Source organism: Pseudonaja textilis, chromosome 2, assembly GCF_049901715.1.
Source record: "Pseudonaja textilis isolate UNSWEBS1 chromosome 2, rPseTex1.2, whole genome shotgun sequence".
Lineage (NCBI taxonomy): Eukaryota > Metazoa > Chordata > Lepidosauria > Squamata > Elapidae > Pseudonaja > Pseudonaja textilis.
In genome coordinates, this window is record NC_141991.1 from 202,752,801 (window position 1) to 202,779,714 (window position 26,914).

The 26,914-nt window shown below is 36.2% G+C and overlaps 1 protein-coding gene across 1 annotated transcript; it reads right to left on the reverse strand.

Moving 5' to 3' along the window:
• Nucleotides 1-773: 773 nt before the first annotated feature.
• ISOC1 (isochorismatase domain containing 1) lies at nucleotides 774-12,072 on the reverse strand. Its single transcript, XM_026703953.2, has 5 exons — nucleotides 11,369-12,072; nucleotides 4,413-4,532; nucleotides 4,100-4,303; nucleotides 3,858-3,974; nucleotides 774-1,891 (listed from the first exon to the last, which is right to left on the reverse strand). Exons 1-5 carry the CDS (start codon nucleotides 11,831-11,833, stop codon nucleotides 1,745-1,747), a joined length of 1,053 nt encoding a protein of 350 aa, XP_026559738.2. The 5' UTR covers nucleotides 11,834-12,072; the 3' UTR covers nucleotides 774-1,744.
• Between the last annotated feature and the right edge of the window lie 14,842 nt (nucleotides 12,073-26,914).

Sequence of the window (26,914 nt, forward strand, 5' to 3'; positions counted from 1 at the left end):
ATGATAAACCATTCATGTTGCATGGCAAATCAATTCTGAAACTGAGAAATCACTTACAGTTTTGTAGAGCTGTTCACATCAGAAATGAAAAAAAACATTATGGATATCACCTGTGCATACTCAACAGTAAATAAGGTTGTTAAAATCCCAGTGATTGAATTAAGGGAGGCAATAGAGTTTTTGATTGCACATCCATTTATCATGGTCCAAAATATTGGAATACATTTATAAGTTATGTACAGCTGCTCATTTATTCTTTCTTTCTATCTATCTATCTATCTATCTATCTATCTATCTATCTATCTATCTATCTATCTATCTTACTCTGCTTGATAATATTTAGTTGTGATTCTTTAAAATATTTATCTTTGTCTCAGTACCATGCTGTGCTTATTTTAATTTGTGACAGCTTTGTGTTTTCTTTAAAATAAAGTGTGTTTTAAATGATATGCTACCTCTGGGTCAGTGGGCTGAATTTTTCAAGATAAAGGGAAATTTAACTGGCGAGACAAGTTCTTTATGAGCAAAATCAAAGATTGAACTTTATATTACATGTATCTTTTTAGAGCCAAAATTTGTGGTAGACTGTTAAGAGCTAAGAGAGGTTTCAGAAGTTTCCAACTATGAATTGTTTATTGTTTTAAAATCTGTATTATGATTGTTTTCAATATTGCAAAAATATATTTCATATTAAGAAGCCACATGCATTTTTCATATAAATGTTAGAATACTTTGAATCATTTATAAGACAAATGAATTAACTGTAACAAGAGCAGGGTTACTCAAATTTATTTCTAGCTATAAAACAGTACATCAAAACACTCTATTAAATCAGGCTTTTTTAAAAAAACAGTATTCAGCATCTGTATTTCAAAATGCAGCATAAAACTGATGCAGGTTTTACTAAATCTTTAATTTACCAGAATTAATGCAGAAACCAGATGGAGTTCATTAAATCTATACATTCAGGGATTAAAAATAAATCCCTCAACACATCCAGAAAGAAGTTATTTCAACATTTGGAAATGAGAAGCTTGAGCATCTTCTTTTGAATATTTAAAAGTAAAATAAAATATCCTACTTCAGGGTCATCAATCTCTCATATGTTCTCATTAAATTGACAGAACGGCTTGGGATTTTGAAGTGAACATTATACAATTTTCCAGTTAAAAACTTACAATAAATGATTTTGCAACAGCATTTAATAAAGTCCTGAATAATTAAGAATCACCCTAGCTATATCACAAATAACTATGCATTAATAATATTGCCTTCTCTAATGATTAAGCAACCATCTTCTCTGTATGCTTCGATTAAAATATTGTTCCATTCATAGAATGTTAAAACATAATTAACATGTTTATCTGTCACTGCATTAATCATACAAAAAGTAAAAGAATTCCACAGTATGTTTATTCATTTATTCATTCAGTCAAAAAGGTTTCACAAAAATACAAGGGTTGTTTTTGAGGAGTTGAATTACAATCAGTGGTTACAATACTGACAAACATGTACCTCTATTTTAAACTTTGTTCTGAAAAGAAAGTAACCCTAAGGTATTCCAAGCCTCAAAAAGCTATAACTATAGAATATACCAGCACCTGGAAAGCATAATATAACAAATTCTGCTACTGCAAGCAAATTGCAGCAATTGATAAGCGTGTATGAGAGATTATATATCTACATATGAGAGTGTATTTATATATTCATAACATTTTCCTCTGTCAAATTATTTTAAGAGTATTTATACTTTAGAAAGAAGTCCTGACTCTGGAGCACTTGCTTTAATGAGGTTCTGGATTTCTTTGAATTTGGGATGATCTTTGTCAGCTATTAGCTGCAGCAATACAGCTTCACTAGTGGTAACAATAATCCCAGTGCGAGCAAGGCGCTGAAAAAAACAACGGACAAATAAAGCCTATTATATTTGCTGTGAAACATTTGAACAATAAACCCAGAGTTCACAATTTCCTCATAGCAGTGCATTATAATTTATCTTAAACAAGAAAAGCAACTGTTTTGAAAATAATCCCATTTCACTGAAATCACATTTTAGATTAATAATACAAGGATAATAAATAGCAATTATATATAAACTAATAAATAAATAGCTTCTGGGCATGGCTTTTATCATCCAATTGTCATTTTTTCCCGTTCCTTTGCAGAATTTTATGGGGGTCTGGATAGTAACATCTTCCAGTTATACCACTCCTACATTTTCCCATTTCTTTGTCCATTTTGCTTTTCACAAAGAATATATTTCAACAGTTACATGTGGAATAGATGCATTGATTTGCACATTAAAGCAATATAAATTAGTCACATAGTTGCTAACAGACAGTTCCTTATGCCACTGATGAAATAAATGAAGCTTGGGATACCTCTTATGTTATATTCACCTTTGTGTCTGTATTCTGAGAAATCCATCCCATAAAGAAAACATGCTTTCTCATATAATAAAAAGACAGGAAGAGCTTGGAATTTCTTTCAAAGATCTTAGCAGAATGTTAATTCTAGTAATTGTCTTTTATTCTTGATATTTTATAATTGTTCTAAAATGCCTTGGATTTAGGGATAAAAAGAAATGTTGGGTATATTCAGTATTTTTTATAAAAAAATAAAATAACAGAACTGCTTTTGATAATAGTCAATGTTTATATAGAAAAGATATCCTTCTTTGCTTTTAAAAGATACTGTAAATTACATTGCCAGTAAAAATCCTCAAGTAATAAGCAAACATTTTATATTACCTTAAACCTTGACTAACCTGAATTTAATGGGGACAAGTGTGGTCTGGATGCTGCCCAGAGTCATTTGGTAAAGAAATGGGCAGGCAGCATATCAATTTAATAAATAAAATATAGACACAATTATTGACTTTGCACAAGCTAGGCAGTTCTTGCTAAAGTTCAAAAATCAAAACCCAAAAATTTACTTAGTTATATTAGCTTGATAAATTCTTCTTCCACAAAACAAAAATCCATGCATATATCCCAAGATAATGGTGCATCTTAAGATTTGTAACTACCATCATTATTTTCTCTAATTAAAACAATAAAAGAAAAATAGTTTAAGAGGACTTTAAAATACTTTAAAGTATTATTTTAAAATAAAATACTTTTTAAAATACTTTTTTCTATTATTTTATTGGTATAAGAGGACTGCACATGTGTCAGAGTTCTGTGTCTCAAATACTAGGATTCCTCATCATTTATATTGTATACAAAAATCAGAACTAGAATAGGGTATCATATCATTTAAGTAATAGCTAATAAAAGTATGTTACCTAATGCAATTATCCTGCTTTGGCAAATTTCTATATGTGTTTCCACAGGTATTCATTAGTTCCTTTTGAAATATTTTAAGAATTAATCTCCGTAGGGGTTTTGCTCCATTGTCAGCCTGGTATTACTATAATTTTTTTTCACCTGTCCCTAAACATTTAAAATTGATTTGGCTTATGTTTTGTGAGATTGATTTCTTTCTCAAAGCAGAAAGGACAGCTGAAACCTTTGTCATACACCTTTATTTTAGCAAGCCATTTAGTAAACTAAATCATTCTAGAAATGATTTCGTGTTTTCTATCCTACTTCAAGGTTTTCTTTGAATGAATTCTGTTTTCATCCTTATATTTTTAATTTTCGGTTACTGCAGCAAAAGAAACCAGTGAAATAGAGACTATGTGGATGTTAACAATGGTAGGGAAGTCAAATATACTATTTTAAGAAATAGAAAAATATTTTTTCCTTTTCTGCACCACAGAAATATTTGAAACTACAGGTTTATAATACTTATAAAAACTGTTACAATCTAACCATTACTGAAGCCAATCCCACATAACTATCTAATAAAATTACCTCCAGAGCAAACATTCTGTCCATCATACTTCTTGAAGAGGTTGCATCAGCCACAATATGAACTTCCAAACCTCTGCCAACTAATTCCAGCGCTGTCTGCTGAATGCATACATGAGTCTTGAAAAAGAATAAAAATAAATCATATCAGCAATTATTATATTTACAAATGATACTTTACCGTATTTCAATGCAGTAATGGTGCTCGAGGAAAACTATAAATATATGGTAAATGAAATACATACTTCTACTCCAAATAAAACAACACTGCGGATTCCAGGTATCTCTGCTATAGCAGCCTCAACTTCAGGCAACACCATAGAAAACTTTGTTTTGTGTAAAACAAGTTTAGCTCCAGTTAAGTCAATTTCTTGAACGGTGCTTCCAAGACCTTTAGGATACTGTTCAGTTACAATGACTGGGATTCCTAAAATCCATGCACCTTGAAGCTGAAAAGATAAAAAAAACCAGAAAAATTAAAATTTATTTAAATAATAACATAACAATAATAGTACAATTAAAATAGTACTTGACTTTCAAAGAACCAAATATACATACCAATCGTTGGCTTACACTGATAATATCTCCAAAATACTTGATAGCAGGTCTGAATCTTTCTTGCATATCACAACAGAAAAACACAGTGCTAGACGGTGTGAGATTACCCAATGTAGTTATCTGAGATAAAGAAAGAAGAGAATAATTATTATGGTTGCCATCCCATTTTATTTAAAAATTGTCTCATTGTTCTCAATTATGTTACATTCAAGTAGATATACTCAGGATCCCATTGTTTAAACAGAAATATTTTAAATTGGTGGAAATCTAAATCCATACTATTTTTTTTCAGTAGAATATTTAATCCTATCTTAGAATCAAATATTTCCAGGTTACTATTTTCTAAGTCATAAATCCTCTCTTTTAAAACCAAGTTGCTTTAGTAAGGAAGGTTATTGTTTGTGAGAGAGAAATCCAAATGTCCTTCAAGTGTGTAGATAGTAATATAGTTTTGGTATCTTTATCATTATCTTTGAAATTTATGAATGTTTTATCAGATGAATCCAATGCTTTGGAGTTTAAACCAATATTCTATTTATTGATCAGGTTTTTTAAAAATCTTCTTAAAATAAGTAACTATGGGGGAGATTTATATGAAAATTAAATAATAAAAAAGATACTATCATTTATTACACGTGTTACTAAAGCTTACTTTTGCAAGTTTAGCGATTCATTGTTTTTGCTCATTCAAATATAAGTGTTGAGGTGTAGTTTTCTTGTTTTTTCATCAATAATGTTTTCAATGAAATGCTAGATCCAAAGCACTAGAAGTAAACCTTTGTGGTATAGTGTGATTGAGCTGCTGAACTAGGACTGCAATGATTCAGGTACAATTTTACGCTTAAATTGGGAAATAGAAATCTCACAAATGAATGTGCACAGAAGAGCCTATTGTTCAAAGAAAGTTCAGGGATTCTTCAGAGAAGTATCTCACATAGCATGAGAAGCTGTTGCCAGGGGGAAAAATCCACTCTCTTTCCTATGTAACAGTGATTATATGCACGTGAAAATCATTATCACCATTTGCCTCAATACATTTTTCTTATTTCCTGATCACTATTTTTCTCCTTGGAATAATTGACAAGTTTTATACACATTTGATATTACTAGTACATAAATATTAATTTATTTATGACCTGCCTATGTGTTCTGGCAAGCAAGTGACCTTTATGATAACTAAGTTGTGTGATAGCTGAACAGACTGAAAATACGTTCGTGTTAACTTGGAATATATTATATTAATTTGAATAAACGTATTCCTAAAAATGTGTAAGCTAATTAGAACGTTTAGGCTGCAATTCTAACCTAACATATTTCAGAGTAGGCCTGATTCAACTCAGATGGACTTTTGTTTGAGTACACATTCACAGAACTATGCCCTCTAAGTTTAACTTCTGAAGAAAGAACAAGCAGAATTAAAGTATTGATGTTTCATACACATAAATACATAAAGGAAACTGTACTGTTTTATGTCTGGTTTGTTTTTCTATTTTAGGTTCTGGCCAACATCAAAACTGATTTCACTATAGATAAGCAGTCACTAGAACTTTAAGATGTTCTATGAGTTCAATGAACCAGGCACTATTCTAACATGTCTTGGTACTTTTCCCTAGTTAAATTCTTAAGAAACTGGAAATAATATGATTATAATAGTACCAATTTAACTTGTGTTATTAATTAATTGTTTCATGAACTATAATTAAATATATAGTGTATCTGCAACAAGCAAACAAGCAAAATCAAAGGGAAACACATGTCATACATATATTGTATATCTGTCTTTCAAGTTCCTGAAAATTAAGAAGTTCATTTTAAAACAATGCCAAATACTTCTTTATGCAACTCTGAACGTAAGCATGTAGTTATTACAAAAAGCAGATATCTAAACATAGACTCCTATTGCAAAATCTAAAAACGTCATATAGTGTAATTTAGCCCATGGAAGAAGAAAGAGGGATTGAAAAGAACATATTTTCCCTAACGCATATAATCCACAATATTTCCAGGGTTCATCTAAAAGCTGCTGCTGAAATGTAGTATTTCAAGGAACAGAAGATATGACTTTATTGACTTCATTTCTTTATTTATTAAGTGAAATGTAGTTAAGAGTATTCAAAAAAAATTAAATTTTGTTCCAGACCTGTCTATTTAGAGTCCAATCTCTAGTAAAGCCAGCTTGAATATTATGCACCCCTTTTAAATAAAGGGGCTCTTTAAAATTTAATTTTAATCCTTCATTTAATCCTTTCTCCCCTTCTGTTCCAATGCTGCTTCTTATTTGCTCTTTTTTGCATAAACATTCAAAGGCTAAATCTAGCCCTTGACCCAAAAAAAGACTGCATATCCCTGAGTTTTTAAAAAAAAATATTCCAGGCAAAAGAAACTTCTTTGAGGCGTATTAAATATTCATTCAAAGTGTAGCACTACTTTCTGAACCAAATGCAGGAATGCAAGATGTCTTGATTAAGACTTCAATCTTAAAATGACAAATTCTTGAATCTTTTTTGAAATATACATAGACTTGCTTTTTTATGATGTAAAACAAATGCTATATACAATATAACATCAAAACAACATAGAATGATTTTTATGACTGATATACTCATAAAATAATAAACAATTTGGTTTTAGGAAAAAACTATCATGTAATCTGCAACTCTTACACTGCAAAAACATATGGACTAAACAATTCATTCGGGGCAAAGCAATAGACACAATCTACATAGACTTCTGTAAAGCCTTTGATTTAGTGGTACATGACAAACTACTCCTAAAACTAAAATCTTACGGTATCTCTGGACACCTGCCTAACTGGATAGAAGCATTCCTGTCAAACAGACAAATGGTCAAATTTGGGAGTGTCCTATCAAATTCTGTACCTGTCAACAGTGGTGTCCCCCAAGGCAGTGTTCTAGGACCAACTCTTTTCATACTCTACATAAATGACCTCTGTGATCATATCAAGAGCAATTGCGTCCTCTTCGCTGATGATGTAAAGCTATTCAACACCACAGACAATACTTCTACCCTTCAAAAAGACCTTGACTATGTATCAGAACGGTCAAGCAAACGGCAACTTCAAATCTCAACAAAAAAATGCTCTGTCCTACATATTGGCAAAAAAAAAATCAGAAAATAAAATACAGGCTGAATAGTCAAGACCTTATTGATGATCCAAACTCTGTCAAGGATCTTGGAGTACTCATCTCAATTGACTTAAATGCTAGAGCCCATTGTAACTACATAGCCAAAAAGTCATTAAGAATTGTTAACCTAATCTTATGTAGTTTTTCTCTGGTAATATTAAACTAATAACTAGAGCATGCAAAACATTTGCTAGACTAATACTCGAATACAGCTCATCATTCTGGAACCCATAATACGTATCTGATATTAACACCTTTGAGAATGACCAGAAATATTTCACAAGAAGAGTTCTCCACTCCTCTACTCGTTGCAGAATACCTTATGCCACCAGACTCGAAATTCTAGACTTAGAAAACTAGAACTACACCACCTTCAGTCCAATTTAAGTATAGTATATAAAATCATATATTGCAATGTCCTACCAGTCAATGAATACTTCAGTTTCAACCATAACAACACAAGAGCAAACAATAGATACAAACTCAAGGTTAATCGCACCAAACTTGATTGCAGGAAATACGACTTCAGCAACAGAGTGGTCAATGTCTGGAATACTCTACCTGACTCTGTGGTTTTTTTCCCCAAACCCCAAAAACTTTAACCTTAAACTGTCTACTATTGACCTCATCCCTTTCCTAAGAGGTCTGTAGGAGGCGTGCATAAGCGCACCAATGTGCCTAACATCCCTATCCTATTGTTTCTTTTATATATTTTTTTCTTATATGTATCCATGTATTCATAACTATGTTTTTACTTGTACCTATTATCTTGTAAGCAATTGACAAATAAATATAAAATAAATAAAAAAACCTAAAATGTAGATATTAAAAATTCATCAGTATCAGACTAGTACCGATACTTGTGTTGTAACAGAAGTCCAGGTTCAAGTAAATTGACACCCAAAATGAATGCTTTAACAATAAATTCCAAGGGCTAAAAACTGCCTTAAAAGAAAAAGTGACCCAATTTTGCACATCTGGTCTGAGGTTCAATCCCTAGCACCAAGTACTAGTGTTATAGATTTCTATTGGAAATTCTCATCTTTTATAGCCTCACTTAAACATCATGGTGGCAATGTCAAGTCTGACACGGCATAACAATGATGACCGAATACTGCTGATAGGGCAGAACAATAATGGTTGAATAATGTTGACTGATGTTACTAGTGAAGAAATACTAACAGTGGATTTCAGGTTCTAAAATATAACCCAGAATGTCCTTGTCATGTTCTATGAGGAAAGTTTTATTCAGACTTCTAAGTACAGTGCAATGCCAACTCTTTTCTCTTTTACTCCATTTTATAGAGATTTCCTAGAATGGCATAAGAAATGAGATGGACATTGCAACTAGGGTAAATTAAGACAATTCTCTTGGAGTAAAAGCAAGGGTAAGTCTAAATCCTGCACAGGAGGTTTAGAGCAAATAGTTTGCCATATCGACTATCTGCTGTTGATCTTATTTCAATAATCATCAGCACTGGAGCTCTAAAAGAACAATATATGCTATTGCATAGAGATGCTTACTTGCTGTAAAATTTACAGTTGTTTGTTTGTTTGGTTAGTTGGTTATTTGTTTATTTATTTCCCCTTTCCATTGGAAAGGGTCTCTGGGCAGTGTATAATACCAACAATAAAATCAAACATTAAAATCAGAATAATTTAGGCTTAAAAGTTTTAGAATTATAAAAAGGTTATAAAAATTTCAGAAGGTGAGGAATTCCAAGGTAGGGGATTAACAGTTGTTAATACAGGCGGGGTGATGGTCATATGGTTGTGTGGGCCTCTGTGTCCTCCACACAAGGTTACACAGTTAAGTTTTGACCCCTTTGTGGAAGGCCAAAAGATTGAGGGCTTTCCTCACCTCCGAGGACAAGATGTTCCACAATGCAGGGGCAGCAGCTGAGAAGGCCCTCTTCCTGATTTAAAATGGAACCTAGTAACAGCATAACATTATAAAGATTATAAAGATGTTTGGGTGCTTCAAAATCAGTGTTTAATAATTGATAAAGAGATAGATGTACTATGTAACAGTCATTTATTTTTATATTCTGATAATGAAAATCTGAAGCTACCTATATTTACTTTTTAGAACCTCTAATACTCAGTGTTACAAACGTTTCTTTTGGTTCATACATTTTGCACCGCATAATTCAACCTAGGAACATTCAGTCAGAGATCATTCCAACTTACAATGCCACTATGCAAATAGCTGTTATGATTTATCGTATAAGTTCTAGCCATCCCAGTACCCCAAGGTCAGGTGATCTCAATCTGTGTGCTTGGCTACCTATTATTAATCACAAGGCACTTCAGCCAAGATCAGCTTCTATGGCAAACTATCATTCCCTCCACCATTTATAATTGTCATTAAAGTGTGATCTGGGAATACTCAAGCTTTACCCAATTTTATCCATTGGTACTTTCCCACTACCATTAAAACGAAAGGAAATTCACTGATTATTAAACTCAACGTTCCTCTTTCTGAATATTCTGAACAAGGAGTCAGTAGTGATGCCATTAACATAATGAGGATTAGGTTTCCCAAGTAGGAAATGGGATTCTTCTCTGCTGCCTGCCTCACTCCCCTCCTGGGTCACGCATAGATGTTCTCCTGCAAGCACTGAAAGCAAGGGTTAAGGGAAGATACACTAAGGAAAGAGGAGCAGGAAAGACGAAGGGATCTATACTTTCCTGGGTATGCGTGCCAAGAGAGAAAGAAACAAAATGAGATGAAGAATGAGGTCACAAAGCAACGGAGGCTGAAATCCCTATAGCAGGAGGTAATGCTGGGCTATGCAGAGTGGGAACAGTGAGCTTGCAGAAGTGAATGTCCCCTTGAACTGGCTGCAAGGCAAGTTTTCGATCATTCCCACAGCCAACCAAGAAATGGCCATGATAGCATAGAAACCATTGTTTGGTGGGAGAAGTTGGTCCTGCAGATCACTGACTGAAGATCCTCTTCACACAGCAGAGAATGGTTATTCAGCATAGAAAACACCACTTTTTTTTTTTTCTAGATCAGCTTTAATCTGCCTCAGCAATAAACTAGCATGAAGTGGAGCCTCCGTTACAGAGGTTATGTCCTCTGTAAAGTTAGGGGGTTGGATTAGAAGACCTCCAGGGTTCCTTCCCTGTTATTCTGTTAACATAATAGATCCTACACAGGCACAAAGCAGGAATGAGCTCTGTGAATCATTATAAATATTTGTTACTCTTAGTGCTGACAGCCAATGAATTAGGTTTAACCAATGTGTTGAATAACGCAACCTTGAATAACACATTGAATAACCAATGTTGCGTGGACTAACCTAAACCAGTGTACAAGCTGGAAAAACTTTGTTTTTTAAATGCCCAAGACCAAAATGTTTTACTTCACATGTCACCCGTGTTTACACAACATGCATGTTAAAGATTGTTTCCATTCTAAGGGGTCACAACTGATGGAAATATAAGCCAAGATGGATTGGTTCAACACACTAGGACAAACTGTGAATGGCTATTTAATGGTTCAGAGAGTTGATACAACCCACCATATGTAGTTATTTTGTTAAGAGAACCAAAACTGGCTTGCAGAAGGTGCGCACAGAGTGCCTTTGGCCACTCCGCTGTTATCCAGCGGATTTCACCTTTTTTCCCCCAGCGCAACCTGGGTGTAAAAGGCTCCCACTGGACGCCCGACGGTGAGAGGGGCCTTCGCTTCAACGGTCGAGGCGGCGCTATTCCTGCATTCACTCAGAGACACACAAACACACACCCACACCCGTGCACGCCAGGGCGCGTGCGTCCTTGCTCTTTTTCACCGTCACCCACCTGTATCTGCAGGGGCACGAGGCGCAATTTGCACCGCTCGTTCACCAGGAAGCCCTTGGGCAGATCGATGTATTGGCTCCACTCCTCGGAGAAGAGCTGCACCACGAACTTGCGGTGCATGTCGAGTTGGTCGCCGTAGAGACTCAAGAACTTCTGAATTAGCATCTCGTAGCCGGAGCCGTGTGGCACCGTCGAAGGCCTGGCGAAGACCGAGAAGCAAAAGAGCACCGGCACAGACCCAGAGCCGCTGCCGCCGCCGCCGCTGCTGAGCGGGAGAGGAGCGAAAACGGCTGAGGCTTCCGAAAGCTGCTGCTCCGACGCCGCCATGTTCGCCGGCACCCGCTCCAGTTCCGCTCCGCCGGCGCAGCTCCTCCTCCTCCTGTCACCGCCGCCGCCGCCGCCGCCTGGCCAGACGGGAGGCGCCGGCTGCCCCCAATCGCGGCTTCTGCTCCTCCTTCTCACCATAAGAACCTGCCTTGGGAAGGGCGAGTCACCGCCAGGTGGGGACGCGGAAGGGGAAAGGTCGCTGCTCCCCTCTTGAAATGAGAAGGAAGCCGTGTGGTGGGGAGAGAGAGCCTCGCTCCCCTTGGCCGGACTGGTGCGCACACGGGCGGACTCCTTGAGCTGTAGAGGGAGCGCACCGGGACGGCAATGAGGCGCTGTCGCCGAGAGCTGCGGCTCCCGTCCAAGCCTTCGCCGCGGCGGGTCTGAAGAGGAGGTTTAGAATAGAGGGCGGTCTCTTAGGGAGGCCACACTGCCCTTCGTGCCCTCTCCCCTTCTTAAAAGGGGCCATGCCAACTGCGCCCGGCAGCTATGGGTTACGGTACCTCCAGCGCATGTAGCGAACCGAGAAAATGGAAGGTGTAGGTAGTGATGTAGGATAATGTCAAGCAGAGAGAATCATACAGTCCCTAAAAAAAAAAAAAGACAGCTTACAAAATCAAATTTAAGCACAATTATTAAAATAAAACCCAGTGACAAATTACTGTTATGGATCCAAACATTCCCCATAACTTTGTTGCACTCTGAGATGATAAAATTACCTGTTACCAAAAATTTAACTAGAAGAATTCCAAATGAACATATTTCATGAATGGTCTTTATTCAGATGGATGGCTGTAAGTTTGGTAGAGTCGGAGGTGCCAACCTAGGCTCTATGGCCTGGGTCTTCCCACACATGGTTAAGACACAGATTAATCATGTGAGCCAGTCAGGTAGCTTTCATTTTCCTAGTGGTGCAAGCAAAGGGAAAATATTTCCTGTATTGGCACTGAAATGCAAAGAAGCAACTTCCCCTTGGCACTTGTGTGCACTGCTGGAGCCAAACATACAAGTACAGTGCCACTTTTCTACCAAATGGTTTAAATGCATTGGTTACCTCCAGGGGTGGGATTCAATTTTTTTAACAACCGTTTCTGTGGGCGTGGCTAAATTGGCGGGTGTGGCTTGGTGGTCATGTTATTGGCTGGGCATGGCCAACTCAATATCACTCACATCGAGGCACGCATCTCCTCACCTAGCCTCTCATGACTGGGGATGCTGCATCATGAAAAATGGTCATAAGTCACTTTTTTCAGTGCCATTGTAACTTTGAATGGTCACTCCATTTGAACAAAGTACCAGCAAAGGAGGGGAAAAAAACTCCAGGGATGTTCCTGAGAGAGGAAGTCTTAGTCCTGCCAAGAATGTAATAAGGGTTAACGGAGAGGCAGTTTCTGTAAGCAACACCAGAATGTTTCCTTCCTGCCTTCCTTACAGGATTAGGCCAACAACCGGTTCTCCGAACTGCTCAGAATGTTAACAACCGGTTCTAGCGAATAGGTGCGAGCTGGTAGAATCCCACCCCTGTTGCCAGTTAAAGGTTAACACATTTCACCATTGTGCTTGGCAGGGTTTTTGTGTTTGTTTGTTTTCTCTTGTGAAAACAAGATTGGTAGGGAGAATCTACTGCTGGATGCTGAGGTTTGTTCTTCCCACAAGTCAGTCCGTAATCAGCATTATAAGGATGGCAATGGTAAGGGCCTCGGGAAGTGCAGATAAGTAGAAGCACCCATCAACACTGCTTAAATTCCAGGGTACCTTAGTTGTTGCTTTTGCAATTTAACCTGGTCAGCCAAAACTTTCACTTCTCATCTTCCTCCTGCGCATTCTTTTCCGGTTGAGTTCTTCTTTGAGGTGGCCATTTCTAGGCCTCCGGTTTGAGCTTCTTTGGCGACAGACAGAAATCCACGATCATGCGCACTTTCAGTCTGGGCTCGTCTCTGCGAGGCTTCGATCCATGCTCGCCACTGGAGCCCCCCGAGTCAGCTGGTTTCGGGGCTAAGCCACCCTGTAGAAGTGGTGAAGAGGGGGGAGACTGCCAGCAGGATTGAGGAGAGCCGCATCTCTCCTCCCCAGCTGGCCATTACTCCCTTTCCTGAAGGCGGTTGCGGAAAAGAATGTGCAGGAGGAAGATAAGAAGTGAAAGTTTTGGCTGACCGGGTTAATTTGCAAAAGCAACAACTAAGGTACCCTGGAATTTAAACTAAAAAAATAAATAACATCGTTCCCAAAGAAGATTCTGAAGCAGCGAAGGAAAGTGAAAAGGGAAAGGTTTGGGTTTTTTTTCTTCTCTCCCTGTCCCTATACTGACAACTAAGAAACTTAAATAAGAAATCGGAAAAAAAAAATCCACTTTGACATCAACAGGCAATTAAGCTGAAAATAAAACAAAATGTCAAAGGGATAATAAAGATTTGTGGACACTAAAAAAATTTTATAAGCAGGAAAGGAGAGAAAAAGAATAAAAGGGCAGGATCTTGAAAAAAGGGTCGAGACTGCCTGGAATTAAAAGGAATCTACAGTAAAACTTCAACAAGACTTCTAAAAGATACATTTTAACTGAAACTTGGCAACTAAATAGTAGAACCCCAGGAAGAGAAAGTGAAAAAAAAGCAAAAAGAAACAGCTTGCATGTCTTTGGATTACTTGGTGATCTTTGGATTCTTGGTTACTGCATTTGAATGACTAAAATTAATTGGGTGGTTGTTTAAAAATTTATACAATGGCACAACTTCTGGATGAATTGAAAATGGAACTTAAAAAGTACAAAGAAGATGCACAAGAAGGGAGGGGTTCTTTTGGTTTCATTTTTCGATTCTTAGAAATGGAGATTTAGAACTATTAGAAACAAGAAACGTCTGCAAAACAAGAAGACTGGGACAAAGAAGAAGCCATCTTTAATGAACAAGTAATTCTATGTGGGGAAGAAAAAGGAAATGGGGGAAAGAGAATGGAGAATTTAAGACAAAAAAAGAACCAAAGAAAAGAAAAATAGTTCAAAAAATAAGTATAATATTGGAAAGCAACAGAAGAGGGGAATACAGAAGAGAGAAATAGAGATAGGGAGAAAAGGGGGTAAAAGGGGGAGAGAGAAGAGAGGGAAGAAGGAAAGGAAAAGAAGTTACAAAGGACAGAAACAAGGTATAGAGAAAGGGCCTTTTTTGAGATGGGTGAAAATTTAACTGAAAAAGGGATTCTGTAAAGGTACATAAGATTGTATTGTTATATTAGTAATATAAATAATTTTAGAAAATTGGAAACAATGTATGATTAAATTGAGGGATAAAATACTTACTGTAATCTAGTGAAATGTTTGTTAATAAAATAAATGAAATAAAATAAATGAAAAAAGGGATGGGAACATTTTAATTAGTTAATGTTTTATAAAATATAAGTGAAGGGGGGAATTATGGAAAGCTTATAACTGTTCCCTTAGAAGTATGATATTTAATTGAAAAGTAATGTTAAAGAAGTTAAGATTTTAATGAATATTAATATTAATGATAGAATTGAATTGGAATGGAATGTGTTGTTTTAATTACATATATTTATAATCTTTTTTTTTTTTAAGAATATAGTGTGTATTTTAAGAATGTACCAAGCAGAATCCGAATGGAAGTTATGTATTATATTGACTGTTATAACTTTAAGGTATATATTGAAGCTTAAATAAGAGTTAAATGGATAAAATTAAAAGATATAAAGGTGTCATACTCCAATCAGCAACTACAGGAGAAACTTTGTTTAATGAGAAAAAATAGTATGAAATTAAAACAGGACAGACAAAAAGTATAAATATAATGATTTGAATTGAGATAATTAAAATAAAATTGAGAAAATTAAACTAGGGGAGAAGCTATGTAGAAAATGTAAAACAGCAATAAGATATGGAATAGAACATAAAAATGAGCATGAAATTGAATTTGTGTCTGTACGAATAAATGTAACCCGGGATTATGCTACTTTCAAAAAAGATGTTTTATTTGTATTTTTTTGTGAAAACTCAAATAAAATTTACAAAAAAAAAAACCCCAATGCTACTGTTCTAGTGGAAATAGATGAGCAATGCTGCTTGATGAAAACAGAGTCGGTAGAATTGAAACTGCCTCTCTTACTGTGCTGAATACATTTATTTATATCCTGCCTTTATTATTTTTATAAATAACTCAAGACAGCAAATATATCCAAAACACAGTCCTATTTTCCCCAAAACAACCTTCTGAGGTGGGCTGAGCTGAGAGAGAATGACTGGCCCAAGGTCACTCAGCTGGCTTTCAGGGCCAAGAGGGGACATAAAGTTCGTGTTTTGTGTGTGTGTGTGTGTGTGTGTGTGTGTTTTGCTTTCTAGCCTGATACCTTTACCGCTAGACCAAACTGGCTGTATATTTCCTATTTCAGACTTCCACCATGCCCTTGTTGGTGGTATATTTTTATATTTGTTCCAGATCTGATGCAAAAAAAAAAAAAGTAACTGGGTAGATTTTTTTTTAGTTTTTTTAGATGTTTGTTTATCCTCTTTTATTGTTTTTATAAATTACTCAAGTGATGAACATAATACTTGTTCCTCCTTTTGTTTTCTTTACACCATGAGCCAAAAAATAAGGATATGATATAACTTAGTAGCTAGTCAAAGTAACATATAAAAACAAATTTCAGATGTTGATACAAAGTATGGACTGTCTTTCTGGCTTCAACTAATGGATGGGAAGGACAGAAACTAAATTTAATAGTTAACTTGATAATTTCCCCTTTAATTTCCCCTTAATAGCTAATGTGATAAATTCCCCTTTAATTTTGATTTGGGAGCAAGTTTTGGAGTATGGAAATTTTCACATTATTACATGCAACTCTGAGATTGCAGATTGTGCACCACTGAGATAGGAACAAATTACATTTTCGCAAATAAGTGGAATTTTTGTCAGAATTTATCATTTCCTTGGCATAATATAGTGTTCACTGAATTTTTACCAATTTTATCTGAGATGAGTTCAATTGGTTCTTTATGACAATTTAAAAATCACAAAATTATAAATAAGGAAACTTTTGCTTGGATTACTACATTGGTTTTAAGACATTCAAGAAGTTTTCCCTATCTTCAAATAAAATGTTAAAAATGTTCCAAAATCTCTCTTTCTCCCGACTAAATAATGAATGTAACCTAATTTCAAACTTAGTCATATTTCTAGTCCAAAGTATTCTAAAGCCTGGGATTGCTATAAAATGCAGAATTTGATGAATCCGAAACCATAAAGTATGCCCTAATTTCTAATTTACATATACATGTTCTCCTGTTTAAGGTATGTTCCTGACATTTAAATCTTAAATATATAATAACCCTTTGATTTTTTTAAACCCTAAAACTCTTTAATTTTTATCGTCATTATTTAAAAAAATCTCTAAGGGGTTAGTGTCTTAAGTTCTAAGACTTTGTTCCTTAAAATGTCTCAATGCCTTCCAAATGCAAAAAAAAAAAAAAAAAAGGCAGGTGTTTGGATCCCATTTTGTAATAATAAAAAGAGCAATAAGGGCACATATGCAGCTATACTTTTTTCATTCATATATTAAAAAGATTCATGGCATGTACAATTAATATGAAAAATGCTATAAGAGGCTATTGGGAATATTGAATAGAGAGATTTTTCATTTATTCAGTAGGTAGATATCCCAGAATCATCTTATGTCAGTTGTTGAAGACAACTTTTTGAGATTTTATCTGGTCTAGCAACATATATATTCTTACATGTTATCTATATATAGCAGTATTAGCAGTAAATCAGAATATTTAGTATTCATTTAAGATAGTCAAGCAAAATTTTTAGTCCCCAAAATTTGAAAATTGCACATGGCTGTCATACAGCAGTAATGATTTATGAAGAGAAAGATAATATAGTTGCATCAATGCCGAGTGGCATTTCATGTACCAAGAAAACAATGGTGATATGGAAGCATTAGAGATGTACTTGTCAGTAAGTGTTCATTTGAGAATAAATTAGTAGGGATTATAGCTATTATAATATTAATTCAATTACATGAAATCCTGAGGATAAATCTGTAGCCCAAATAATGTATGCTAACTGATATCAGAAATTCCACACAAATATGTCTATTCTGGGTCATCATACCCACCATGTATGTCATTTCATATTTCTTGAACAGGAAATCATACAGAATAGCACAATAATAGAACTGGGAGGAGCCATTTAGGCCATGGAATTCAGTCCCTCTGTTACATACAGAAATCCAAATTGAGGGATTCCCAGCAAATGGTTGTCTAGCCTCCACTTGAATGCATCCCGTGAAAGGGCTTCTGTTTCTGTTTGGATAATTAGTTATTTTTATTATTTGTTTATTAAACTATCTACCAGAAGGAACAAAACAATAAATAAACAAAATATAATTAAAACAAAATTATATTTGAAACAAAGAAACACTGTGAGGTCCCAATTAAGTTTACATGGACTAAGCAACCACACCATGCCACTTCTATCAATATCCAGTATCTGGTGGCACATTTACAAGATTTGGCCAGGTGATGTTATTTCACCAAGGGCGCCCGCAATATATCCACCTTGCCAAAGCAAATAGGACTGGTAGAAACTTTCAGGAATGAGTAGTTCTGCAAATAATCTAGCTTATGTTTGTAAGACTTTGAAGGTGACAAGCAGAACTTTGAATTGTACCTATAAGGTTTCTGGGAACTAGCGTAGCTCCTGCAATCATAATGTTACATGGGTATTTGCAGTGGGCCTATTACTCCCCATGCTGCTACGTTACAGGCCAGCTTACAAAGACTCTTCAAAAGCAAGCTTACCTAGAATGGCATTGCAAAAGTAGTTCCATTGGGAGGTGGCTAAGGGATGAGTGACAGTACGCAGTGCCTCCTGATTTAGGAAAGGGTGCCAATCTCACACAAGATATATTTGTTCAAAGGTTCTCCTGGCCATCTCTCTTTGAGCAGGAGCTGTGAAGCCTGAAAGCACCTGAGTTGCACAGTAGTACCATAATTGGTTTTCTGGAAATTATTTCCCTTTTTTTCAGTATTTTAAAGCACTGAATTTGAACCAGAAATTTTATCTTGTTTGCAGTATTTATTTGCTACGCTATAAAAAATTTATCTGCATAGCCTAAAACCACAAAGTAGGTTAATTAACAAAACAAAATAATATTGAATAAAAATAGACTAATAATATTGAATAAAACCGAGACAAAGTTTAGGAAAGTGGGTCACAAGCTGCTGAAGAGTATAAAGATTAATACAACCATTACATTGTTCCAGAAATAGGCTGGAAGCCACATAGCTCAAATTTATATAATGGTCATCATGTGGCTTCTTATGTCTGTACATGGGAAACTAGACATGTCATCCTGTGATCTATATACAGAATACATTTTTCCCTATGTGGAAGAAACATCCATGAAAGAAAACAGTAATTTAAGATGCAGTCTTTACAACAACATTTGTTCAAGAAAAGTCTAGGCAGTCTTGTTGAGAGACAGTCATTCGTTGCATTGACAACCTTGGAGCTTTCTTGCAAGTTCAAGATTCTTTATTATTATATGCTTATCTGTAGTGAACCATAGTAACCTTTTGTTTTTCCTACATCATTTGTTGTCAAATATGGTCTGAATTATCTTCCTGATTTTGACTGTACTTTCTGCCTGATTTTCTTGGCTAAACCACATAGTTTCTTCCATATCCTTAATTTAGGTGATACTGGTATGACTTCTAGAATTACTGCATGTTTGTCCTGCTACTACATTAAACACTCAAATCATGTGCATATGCATTTATTCACTTTTTGTGCCTTTTTCCAGTGATTGGTATTTCTCTTTGCAATTCAGGTAGTCTTGGCTGTCGTCATAACCTGACATATGTGGGTCATTAAATGAGAAGCAGAGGGAGGTCCAGGTAACTAGTGTGGAGATGCCGCAGGGGAGTGTAGGAGGCCCAGGATAGACCACCCATAATATAGGGTGCTGCTTGTGGTGTGAGTTCAGGCCAGGGAATGATGGTGTGAGGTGCATGCAATCCAAGGAAAGAGGGGTAAATTATATTGCAGGGAGACCATGGAGACAGAGTGCAGGGTGGGTGCATTCATGAGTATGAGCACAGGAAGGTCAGAGAAAGCGGGTGCAGGGATTGTTCAAATGGGCCATGGGAGAGAGAATGTTGTGTGTGAGCAAAGAAAGAAAGGGGGCACCTAAGTGACTTGTGAACTTCCATTTCTTCCTTGATTGTGCTTACAGGAAGCTGGCAGAAAAGGTCACAAATGGAGATAATTGAATGTAGATAACTGGTTGTAAGTGCAAGCCGGTTGCCAGGCTCCCAAACATTGTTCACAAACTTGGGGCTGCTGCAACAGCTGGAACTTTGAGTACCAGTTGCAAGTCCCTTCATTCAGCACCATCATAACTTCAAAAAGTTGCTGAACAAATGATCACAAATCAAGGACTATTACTATTGCAAATTTTATTTTGCTACTCTAACTCTTATTTTTTAATCTCTCTAATCTGTTTACATTATTTTACAAGGGATAAACTTCTTCTTTCAATTTAGTGTAATCCCTGTTTTTCATTAGTGTGTTGCATAATTGCATCTTGTTAATAGAGATGGTAAGCAAAGCTAAAAGCACTACTGATCCCTGAAATACACTGTAAAGTGCTTTTGATGTCAGAATATGAGGTTTAATACATTATTGAACAAATTTTATTCTTAGATTGAAGAGCTGTACCTTTACCACAGGGCTATGCAGTGGAAGTGCTAATAGATGCAGGGGTGGGATTCAACCGGTGTTACTACCGGTTCAGTGATTACATTTTGCTGTCGTGTACGTGTAAAAAAACCTTAAGCTGTGCCGCCCAGACAGCTGAAAAGCGCTTCGCATGGGTGCACAGTGTTTGAAAAGTCTTTTTTTCTGCTTTTTCAACTGCAGCTGTGCTTCACAAAGCAGCTGAGGTTGAAAAAGCAGGAAATAAAGGACAGGTAAGAGCCCAGGCGGGTGGGTGGGCCAAACAGCAGCAGACACAGAAACGGTTCAGTGTCTGCTGCTCTTCAGAGCTACCAGTTCTTTAGAACCAGGCAGAACCAGTAGCATCTCACCCCTGAATAGATGCAATAAGTGTGTATTGTTAGTTCCCTTTTCCCTTTCAAATCTGGATAAGTTTTGAATAAGTTTTCCCTAATCTGCAATACATCATACTCATTACTTGGGGACTTAAAGCAATGGACAAACAAACATGGACAGATAATATTATTACATGTTAATAAAGTTTAAGATGATTGACATCATCCATCTTTCCATCCATAATCTAGGAAATGTATGTGCCATGTTTTCCCCAAAATAAGACACAATCATAAAATAAGCCCTAGCATGATTTTTAGGATGCTCTTAATATAAGCCCTATCCCAAAAATATGCCCCAGGGGGGACATGGCCAGCACAGGAAGTGGCAAGCAAGCAGGGGCCAACTGTTTGGCATCAGCTGAAGCCCACTGGTCCCTTGGCCGGCATGCTCTGGGGCTATGCAACCTGCACAGGTAGGTGAGTCTGAGTGCTGCAACCACTGGGTCACCTCTCCAAGTAGCGGGGAAAGGCAGAGGCATGGGGGGAGGCACACAATTCTGCCCACTGGACGCGCTGTGTGGCCACCTGGCCCATCGAGGCCATGGGCAAGCCAAGACAGATTGTGGGATGGAATGGGTGTATGGCTGCCTACCCATTCCATCCCACTATCTGTCTTTGCTTGCCCACCTACTCTATCCCACCATCTGCCTTGGCTTGCCTATGGCCTGCAATGAGGCAAGCGACCACATGGTGCATCCAGTGGCCTGGATCGTGTGCTAAGGGACTGGTGGGCTGCAGCTGCTGCTGGATACCACTGGCTCCCTTGTGCTTACTGCCTTTTGTGCACATGTTGGGAGCTGGGGAGGCTGACCAGGCTGATCACCCTGATACTGTGTTTCCCTGAAAATAAGCCCTAATGCATCTTTTGGAGCAAAAATATATAAAATATATCTTATTTTCAGGGAGATAAGGTATCTGATGAACTGAGTTGAAGATCATGAAAGCTTATGCATTTTAATAAAATTTGTTAGTGAGAAAATATTCTATCAGGTACCTCCTAATTTTTTTGCTGCTGTAAAGTAATATGGCTCTCTTCCTCCATTAATTTAGACAAAATTATTGGAATTCTGCTATATCCACTATAACACTTATATGTTTAATCATTCTAATATTTTAAATGAGGTCAGTACATTGTTTTGTTTTGGATCAGTAAAAGAAAACATTTCCTTGAAAAGAGTAGAGCTTTTTGGATCGTAAATATTAAATCCATGTATTTATTAATCCTTAATACGCCATTTGAGTGTATTTCACTGCTTTCTAATAACCCCTTGAAGCTAAAATACCCAATTACATCTTTAATCTTTTATTTCAGGAAGGGGCATGGGATGCTAAATCTAAATCTGTCTTTAGCCATACTCTTTAGTCATACTCTAAGTAAATAGCAGTGGTGGGAATCAGCCAGTTCGCACCACTTCGAGAGAACTGGTGTTAACTTTCTGAGCAGTTTGGTGAACTGATTGTTGGAAGAAATCATTAGGGCAGAGAACCGGTTGTTAAATTATTTGAATCCACCACTAAATAGCCTTCTTTATCCATTTTAGCTTCCTTTGTATTATTTTATTTTTGGAATGGTTTTTTTAAAAAAAATATTTTTGGAGTGTGCAAAAAAAAAATGAAATGAAGAAAGTAAAAGATAGGGAACTGTGAAAGTAGTCTTTGAGGAAAAGATAAGGGCATGTTGATATGCAGCATTAATTTAATAATACCTTAGAAAAATGGGCATTTCTAGATGCATAGTAAAGTAGAGAAGGCTCAGCAAGTTGCTAATGTTTGCTGCAAAATTCATATATCTAAATTCATATATCTAGTGACTGATAGAAATTAGAGGAAAGGGATATATCAGTCAAAAGTAATTTAGGTTTTTTTGAACTATCTTTTTAAAGTATGAATATAACATTTTTATATGTTTTTATATGGTTAGGATACATTATTGCAGACTAATTCACTGCTCACTACCAGGAGTTCGATTTTGACCAGCTCAAGGTTGAATCAATCTTCCATCCTTCTTTTTTTTTTTTAAATAAAGCTTTATTTGGGTTTTCACACATACAAAATACAAGTAAAACATCTTTTTTGAAAATAGCATGGTTCTGGGTTGAATTTCTTTATACAGACACAAAACTCAATTTCATGCTCCTTTTTGTATTCTATTCCATATCTTATACTATTCTACATTTTCTATATAGTTTTTCACCTCCTTTAATTTTCTCAATTTTATTTTGATTATCTCATCTCAATTCAAATCATTATATTTATATTTCAATATAATACATAATACCTAACTTCCAATCAAATTCTGCTTGGTACATTCTTATAATACACATTATATTTTTTTTTAAAAAAAGATTATAAATATATGTAATTAGAAACCCTCATTCCATTCCAATTCAGTTCTATCATTAATAATCATTAAAATCTTAACATCTTTAACACTTCTTTTCAATTAAATGTCATACTTCCTTAAAGACACATATAATCATAATTAATTTTTCCCTTATTTCTTTTTACATATGTTTTGTAAATCATTAAATATTCATTTTGTTACATTTGTTTATTGACAAGCATTCCACTGAATTACAATAGCTATTTTATCAAACATTTTAATCATACACTGTTTCATATTTTCTAAAATTATTTCTGTTTCTAACATAACAATACTATCTTATGTACCTTTGCAGAATCCCTTTTCCCATTAAATTTTCACCCATTATCTCTAAATAGGCCCAGTTTCTCTATATTTTGTTTCTGTCCTTTATAACTTCTTTTCCTTTCTTTCTTCCCTCTCATCTTCTCCCTCCCCCTTTTACCCCCTTGTCTCTCTACTTCTAATTCTCTCTTCTGCATTTCCCTCTTCTGTTGCTTTCTGATTTTATACTTATTTTTCACTCTCTTTTTTTGTAGTTTTTTTCCCCAATCTTAAACTTTCCATTCTCTTTCCCCCCTTTCCTGTTTTCCTCCCATCTAAGATTACTTGTTCATTAAAGATGGCTTCTTTTTTGTCACAATCTTCTTGTTCTGCAGGCATTTCTTGTTGTTTCTCATAATTCCAAATCTCCATTTCTACAAACTGAAATACGAAGCCAAAAGAACCTCTCCCTTCTTGTGCATCTTCTTTTTAAGTTCCATTTTCAGTTCTTCTAAAAGTGGAGCCATTTTAAACAGTTTTAAACAACCACCTGATTGATTTTAGTCATTCAAATACAATAACCAAAAATCCAGAAACCATCAAGTAATCCAAATAGTCCCAAGTTATTTCTTCTTATTTCTTTTTCCACTTTCTCTTCCTGGGGTTTTTGTTGTGATATTTCAGTTAAAATGTATCTTTTGGAAGTCTTGTTGAGATTTTGCTGTAAGTTCTTTTTAATTCCAGGCAGTCTCCTCCCTTCCAGATCCTGCCCTTTTATTCTTTTTCTCTCCTTTCCTGTTTTCAAAAGCTTTTGATTATCAGAAATCTTTATTATCCCTTTGACTTTTTATTTTCAGCATTAAATGCCTATTAATGTCAAAGTGGATTTTTTTCCACTTTCTTGCTTAAGTCTCTTAGCTGTCAGTATAGGAAAAGGAGGGGGGGGGGGAAACTAAATCTTTTCCCTTTTCTCTCTCCTTCGCAGCTTAAAAATCTTCTTAGGGAACAATGTTATTGTTTTTTTTTAATAGTTTCAATTCCAGAGTACCTTATTTGTTGCTTTTGCTGTTTGACCCAGTCAACCAAAACTTTCTCATCTTCCTCCTGCACATTCTTTTCTAGTGGACTTCTTTGTAGTGGCCATTTCTGACCACCGCTACAACCACCTTCGGGAAAGGGAGTAATGGCCAGCTGGGGAGGAGAGATGCGGCTCTCCTCAATCCTGCAGGCAGTCTCCCCCTTCTTTACCACCTCTACGTGGTGGCTTAGCCCTGAAACCAGCTGGCTCAGGGAGCTCCAGTGGCGAGCATGGATCGAAGCCTCGCAGAGACGAGATTTTGATCTGTCACCAAAGAAGCGCAAACCAGAAGTCCCCCAGGCTTCCATCCTTCTGAGGTCAGAAAAACTAAGACCCAGATTTTCCGCTAATAATCTATAAATCACTTAGAAAGGGCTATAAAATGCTATAAGTCTAGGTGCTATTGCTATTGCCAATAATTGCTTTTTTCTGTTTTCTTGATATTTCAATATTTTAACAATAAATATATGGATACAAATGGAGGAAAATTGATACTATCACAATCAATTTGCTGAACTACCACCCAATAGTTTAACAAGATTCAAGGGTCCTAGACATTTAAATTAAATTTAAATCATATACTTTAAGCTCTCTGCGGCAAGGGATTTATCTACAATTGTAGAGAACAGAACCAGCCTACAATGTTGTGGTGCCTGAGCAGGAGACCTGAAATGCTTTTTCTGTAGGCCTTCATGTGTGCCAAAATTATGAAAGGTCTCAATTTACCTTGTTTTTGTTCTATTCTTTAGATTTTCAAATCCCTTCCCTTGCTAGTCTTTTCCCCATGAGGAATTCCTGTCAACGTATTATCATGCACAGTGGCAACTGTGAATTGTTATCTGCCTTCCTTATTCAGGCTTTATCCCCCTGCCATGTGGTTTTCTTAGGCATTCACTGGTTTGAGAATCAGATAGAATGTCTCCACATGTTGCTTCAAAAATCTGCCTGTAGTAAGGTAGTGCTTTGATTTATCCTAAAAATCCAGCAGTCTTTCTAGCGACTAATGAAGTATAAAGATTGCATGGAATCAAACAAGCTTGAGAGCTGAAATCTCAGCTCTGACTGCACCTCTCTCTTCTTTCATTTCTTTTGGCACCATTGTTATACCTCCCCATGACTTGTTAGCTGTTACAATTCCCTGTTCATTGCAGCATGTTAAGGCATACATTTGTTGTTGTGAAGTCAATATCAATATATTCTATAATAAGCTATCTGACAATCAGCACTGTAACAACATTTACAGACCAATAACGTCATTATCAGCTGTGCAGTTCAGAGTAACAGGGCTTGTTGACTTTCCCAACTGCCAATAACGTTTGCATGATTTTTGTGGTCAGTATCTGCATGATCTCATTTTAATTTGTTTTTCTGAAGTAATGAATTATGAAGATTTTTTTGAATATCAACTTCATTCATTAATACATTCTAGAGATTTATATGGACAACTGGTCACCAAAGGACTCCGGGTGGTTTACATCAGTAAAATTAAAAACAATATTACATTAAATCAAATATACACAAAACAGCAAAACCACCACATTGCATACAGTGCTCTCAGAAAACAAAGCAAACTATATAATCATCACATCAAGATGAGTTCATCCAGCAGCTTAGTCCAGTGCTCTGGGAAAAAAAGCTGGGTTTTTACAATCTTACAAAAAATACAGCAAAGTCAGGTCCATCTAAATTTGGGAGATACTCCATTTCCCTGGGGTTTCTGAGGAACAGCACTGAACTTAACCATCAGCTCCACAATTTTAAGAAAGTTTACATTGTTTAGTACATGCTTCCTAAATCCCATAAGATTGCAATATTTAAGGGTCTAGGATTATCTCCATCCCATCTGAACTGATAGGACAGGTAGAGGTATTTAGGAAAAGGTGGTGCTGTAGATAAGCTGTTCCTGTGCCATACAGGGCTTTAAAAGAGATAACCAGCATCTTGAGTTGCATCCAGAAAGAAACCGGGACCTAGTGCAACTCACACAAATAAGGCGTTATATAGATACCTCCATTGCTATATGTGGTGCCGCTTTCTGAACCAAATACAGCTTCCAGGTGGTCTTTAAGGGCAGCTCCACATGTAACACATTACAGTAATTCAAGGCATGAGTGACCATGAGTAAGGTCTCTTGGTCCAGGAAAGGCTTCAATTGGTGCAGCGGATGAATCTGTGCAAAGGCCGTCACAGCCATGAATGCTACCTGCTCCTGAAACAGATTGTGCCAACTCAATCCAGAGGAGTGTCACCCCATCCAGAGGCAAAAATGAAATACCTGGACTCAGAGCCAGTCCATCTTGTCAGAGTTGAGTTGAAGCTAATTCTTCCCCATTCAGACCCTTATAGCCTTCAGAGGCTCAGCCATATCCTATCTGGTGGAAGCATACAGTATATTTG

Coding starts and splice junctions, on each gene's coding strand:
- ISOC1 (XM_026703953.2), bottom strand. CDS start 11,833: ATGGTGAGAAGGAGGAGCAGAAGCCGCGATTGGGGGCAGCCGGCGCCT. Junction 4,304..4,412: donor TCAGTGTAAGCCAACGATTG/GTATGTATATTT, acceptor TTATCTTTTCAG/CTTCAAGGTGCATGGATTTT. Junction 1,892..3,857: donor ACAGAATGTTTGCTCTGGAG/GTAATTTTATTA, acceptor TGTTTTTTTCAG/CGCCTTGCTCGCACTGGGAT.